Source organism: Filicampus tigris, chromosome 16 (assembly GCF_054856515.1).
Source record: "Filicampus tigris isolate MCC_2025a chromosome 16, RoL_Ftig_1.0, whole genome shotgun sequence".
Taxonomy (NCBI): domain Eukaryota; kingdom Metazoa; phylum Chordata; class Actinopteri; order Syngnathiformes; family Syngnathidae; genus Filicampus; species Filicampus tigris.
In genome coordinates this window covers 119,858-125,000 of record NC_141232.1, presented here as the reverse complement: position 1 = coordinate 125,000, position 5,143 = coordinate 119,858, and the positions used below count along the sequence as shown (strand labels likewise).

Sequence of the window (5,143 nt, the reverse complement as noted above, 5' to 3'; positions counted from 1 at the left end):
GGTAATTGCATTTATTTGAATGAATAAAGTTAAAATTAACAAACCAAGTATTTATTAAAATACATCCGTAAAATTGTTTCATTTACAATAAAATACATTTTATTTAACAAATTATAGGAGCTAAAGGGCATCATTAACGCAACAAATTCTGCAGGTGTTGTCTTGATCCTTCATTGATTTTGATTTAGAGGAGTAACAAAGTTCTGGCAAATACGTTCAAGTACGTTAACGTACTTGTAGGCTAAATGCATGCTAATACAAACGTAGCATTTTTCCTCATGATGCCACGGGCTATTGACTTCCGCATGCGCAACTCTTTAGGATGTCGAACGGAAAACATACCAATACTCTACATTCTAAAGTTAAGTAAGTAAACATTGTTTACTCATTTTGTTTTCCATGGTTTTATCATTGTCTGGAACAACCCTGCAAATAAATACCGTAATAAATCATGCCCTGCAAACATAATAAAATCATGAAATTATGAATGAACAATGTTTACTTAATTTTTGTTAGCATTGGTATGTAGGCCGAATGCTAAAAAGCGCTTCTTTCTTTTAACTTGCGCATGCGCGTGGTGCTACGTTTGTAGCATTTGGCCTACGAGTACGTTCAAACGTACTTGCGAGTACATTTGAACAAATTGAAATATGTTCGAACGTACATGCAAGTACATTCGAACGCATTTGCCAGGCTCAATCCCAATTCCCACACTACACCCTACGGTCCTCATTGAAGTGTCCACGTTGTGGAAGTGCACGTCGTGTTCCAATGTGCAGGTTACAAGCGAATGAAAATTGCAGAATTGGGACACGGCGCGCGACGTCATCGATTCACGCCTCTGTGATTGATTTGTGTCTGCACCAGTTGTTGTTTTGACAGTTGTGCTGCTTGAAATCATATTAAAACTGCAGTAAAGTAGTAGCTACGTACGAAAATCGGGCTGAACAAGAGCGCAAAAGGGGCGGGGCGACACAGCACAAAAGTAAAATGGCTAACACCTGACGACCATTTGAAGAAATGCAGTATATCCATATACTGTACATATATTGCATACATAGTAGTTACTCAACCCCTAATTCATTGCAAAGTGCCACATTGTGTAAATCTGTACTTTTATGAAATTGACCAATAAAATGCGAAAGGAAAAAAAGGTCACGCAAAAGGAAAAAAAGGTCACGCAAAATAGTGTCTTTTATTTCTCTTGGTTCTTGATCAATTCTTCTTTGTTCTTGGATTGTTGCTGTGGTTGAAGATGCTGATCCCACGTGAGCGCACGCCCACGGCCTCCACGGTCACTCCTGGCTGCTGCATCACTTTGTCTAGGGTTGTCTTCTTGATGGCAGCCGGTGAAATCCTCTCTTGGTCGGCCAACGACTGCAGTTCCCTTTTGCAGAAAAATAGCAAGTGCAGACATGACTTTTGGTCAAATCTGAGCACAAACAACTGTCAAATCCCAAAACCTGCTGATGCATGTGAACTGGTCCTTGAGGGCCGGTTGCCTGGATGTTTGCCATCCGTCCCTGCTGCAACACAGCTGATGCAAATGATCAGGTTAGTCACCCAGCTTCTGCACACCTTGCTGATTTTCTGATCATTTGAATCAGGGAGAGATGGAAAACAGGCAGGACACCGGCCCTTGACGATTGAAGACCGCCGGCGTTAACGCTTGAACTCGACGACGATGAAAAATATTAAAGTTAGCGGCTGGTGTGAGACGCTACGGTAGCCGTCGACATTGACTCAATGCTCCTCCTTGCCAAACATCACAAACAAATGGACAATACCTGAACCAGAAAATCAGCTACCTGGTTTTCATTTTAGATCATGAACTTTTTGTTTTTTCAACTTTGAATACGAGCCGAGCCAGCGGCCACGCGTACGACAGCATTGATGTCGATGTGTTTCTTCGTAAGCTAAGGTTTATTTAGGCCTTCTCACGCAAAGCAGGAACAATTGTGGCTGCGGCTTGTTTGACCGTCGTGTCGCCCGAGGTGCACAACTGCATACCAAATAAACGGGAACTCGAGGCAGAACCCCCCCCCCCGAGCATTTTTCTTGGACTCGAGGGACTCGAATTACCCGAGGACTCTTTTCACCCGAAGCTAACCGAGCAGTTTACACATTCGCTGACTCAACGCAAACACGCCGGTCCCGGGCATCGCTCGGCTGATGCCGTCTCAAATGCGGCCTCGTGAGCGGCGCTATCGGACCGCAGAGGCGATGTCCAGCAGCCGCGGCGTTGGGCTTACCTGGTCCGAACGCACGAGGCCTCGACGGCATTGATGAGGAGGCTGCGGAAGCCGCCGCTCTCCATGACGTGGAGGGCGTGGATGGTGGCGCCCCCCGGTGAACACACATTGTCCTTGAGCTGCCCAGGGTGCTGCTCCGAGTCCAGTAACATCCGAGCGGCGCCCTTCCAAAGACGCAAAAAGAACACCGTTAAGATCCTATCGGCGAAGCGCTAATTGGGTTATTGAGGCCGGCTGACTCTTCTCTGCTGGATTTCAGGATAGTGTGCAGGAAAGGAGGTGTCTATTCGGGGAGTGGAGTTGACTTGCTCAATTGCAAGAAGGTGACAGAGTGAGACACGGTGTCACAGTTCAATCGAAATATTGCCATATTTTGCAGGCAGTTAAAAAAAAGACTCCAAATATCCAAAAAGGTAGTGTTTTATTGTCTGTTTTCCTCCACAGCTGTATCTTTCCACTCACAAACATATCGTAAACACGTACACACCTACTAGCCCTTCACACACAATGTCACCACATCCGTCCCGTCAAACGTTAATCGCACACTGAAGCTAAAGCGTATTTTTTCTCTTAGTTATTAGCAAGCCTTCTTCGTCTCTAGTGGCTGCCGACACGTAGTAGTAAAGGTCAGTATAACGGTTTTGCGCTTGAACTTGGCTTTCTATTGAAACAAATGACGTATGTGTGGTTGAAGGTGCTTAGTAATGGATGATACCGGTCCACGCGTTAACGGCATTCACACATTTTCATTCACACATGCTAGTTACACGGCGTGCACGGCGTACACGGTGTCCGGTGTTCATACCAGCAGGGCGTGAGCGCCGAGACGTACGGCGAGTCTCCTGGGCAGGCCCATCTTCACGCCGCCGTCGGCGAGGGCCTCTACAGCAGTGAAAGCCTGCAAGACCAGCGTCAGTCAGTCTTTAGGCCAAACCGGGGCAAGCATTGAATTGAGGCCCTGTCGCTTCACATCAGCAAAGCAAAAAGTATTCAAATCCGGCAAAGGCAAACGCACGGTTCTGCCCATGCAACGTCACCAGTACAGTCACTCACGTAAGCAGGTCCGCTTCCACTCAGGCCCGTAACGGCATCAATGAGGTCCTCCTCCACCTCCGTGCAGTAACCCACGCTAGCCATCAGCTGCTCCAGCAGCTTGCCGTCCTCCACCTCCGCATGGGTTCCCGTGGCGTACACAGTAGCCCCTTCACGCACCACCACCGGCGTGTTGGTCATGCAGCGCATCACCTTGGGAGCGGCGCGATACTGCTGCAGCTTCTGCAAAGGCACCGCTGGTTACCTACCATTCGCTCTGTAGTCTGCCATTTGTTGGCAACCAATCCCGGTCAAGTGTACGCCCTGTCAAATGAGAAATGAGGCTCGGGCTATAGGAAACCAACGGATGTCTCCTTTCGAGCGGCGCACCGACTCGCCTTCTCGATGGAGCTGATGGTGACACCGGCAGCGCAGGACACGATGAGGTGGCGATCTTCGATGCTCGGTCCAATCTCGTCCAGCACAAAGGGAATGATGTGAGGCTTCACCGCCAGGAAGAGGACGTCGCTCTTGTTCACCGTCTCTTTGTTGCTCGTCGTGAAATGCACCCCTAATTTCTGCACATGCGTTGTCACTGACTTACAAGCCGCATATAGAAAGAGAGATCTTTTTCAAACTTTGACCCACCCGGAGTCCCTGGACAGTGGGGAGATCTGTTTCCGGGGAGCTGGCTGTGATTCTGTGGGCGGCGATTACACCTGAACATGGCCTCGGATCAGTTCACTTTTCAAGCAACAACACGGATGCCTGGATAAGCATCGCAAGCCAATCATACCTGCTGCTGTGAAGCCTCGCACCAGTGCGTGAGCCACCTGGCCCGCTCCTATGAAGCCTACACTCATCCTACCTGTCACTGGACACCATTTTAAATGAACAAGGGCACTTGAGAGAGATACACAAGATTTTGACCAATGAGAGCAGTTTAGCCAGTACTGTCAACCTCCATTGGCAGTGCTGAAAGTTAAAGGATCGATCGAGCACCTGGTAATGGCTAGCTACTCAACTGAAGGGCAAGCTAAGCGAAGTGATCAAGATGAGGGAAATATAGTGGGGGGTTTTTTGGTGGGTGGGGGGGGGGGCAAGATGAGGGAAATATAGTGGGGGTTTTTTTGGTGGGTGGGGGGGGGGCAAAATCTGGTATCTGGTAAGGAGGTTGTAATATTTGAATGCAACTCGGAACTACAATTATCTGAATCCCAAGTTTAGAAAAGTACATTTACAAGAGCTAATGCATTAAATAGAAGATTGATGCATGATACATTCAATTGAAAGTATATGATATGTATATGTTAAGGACAAAAAATATTCATACGCATCACATCAAAACGTGTTAACCAAACAAACAAACAAACAAAAAAACCACAAACCCATGCCAAATGTATTTACATTCTAAGTATAGGCCATAAACCTCCTACATCAGAATCCGATATGCAACCTATACCTTATCATTATCTAAAAAGGCTCATTATACGCATACATTTCAATACTTGAACGGGTTATTTATCTGTGTTGAGAAGAAATCGCGAATAACAAGTTAACAACGATAGAAAAATGATGAGGAAAGTAGCTGGAAGCTGAAGGGTAAACAAAAGACTAATGAGATTTCGATCTAAGCGAATCCGAGCTCCTTTAGACAATGTCGCCAGCAGCCATGTACCGAAATACATTTCGACAAAAAGAGAGAAACTTACGGACAACGTCGAACTAGTCGTTTCAGCGTCGCTCTCACTTTGTCAATCGTCGCAATGGGCGAACCATTTGACGGACAGATGCGAGAGCCAATGACCGCGCACGCGTTGTCAAGGTCTACCGTAGGTGCCCAATCGCGTGGTTGACGG

The 5,143-nt window shown here is 47.1% G+C and overlaps 1 protein-coding gene across 3 annotated transcripts; it reads right to left on the bottom strand.

Moving 5' to 3' along the window:
* Positions 1-1,176: 1,176 nt before the first annotated feature.
* LOC147133877 (pyrroline-5-carboxylate reductase 1, mitochondrial-like) lies at positions 1,177-5,143 on the bottom strand. 3 transcript variants are annotated; one of them, XM_086056673.1, is made up of 9 exons: positions 4,997-5,143; positions 4,081-4,158; positions 3,933-4,003; positions 3,683-3,862; positions 3,554-3,608; positions 3,306-3,454; positions 3,058-3,150; positions 2,253-2,416; positions 1,177-1,387 (listed from the first exon to the last, which is right to left on the bottom strand). In XM_086056673.1, the coding sequence occupies exons 2-9, from the start codon at positions 4,145-4,147 to the stop codon at positions 1,216-1,218; spliced, it is 951 nt and encodes a 316-aa protein (XP_085912799.1). In that variant the 5' UTR covers positions 4,148-4,158; positions 4,997-5,143; the 3' UTR covers positions 1,177-1,215. The 3 variants fall into 3 exon arrangements, with proteins under 3 accessions (XP_085912799.1, XP_085912797.1, XP_085912798.1); XM_086056671.1 differs by lacking the exon at positions 3,554-3,608 and having other exon boundaries at positions 3,306-3,527; XM_086056672.1 differs by lacking the exon at positions 3,554-3,608 and having other exon boundaries at positions 3,306-3,527; positions 4,081-4,187; positions 4,997-5,045.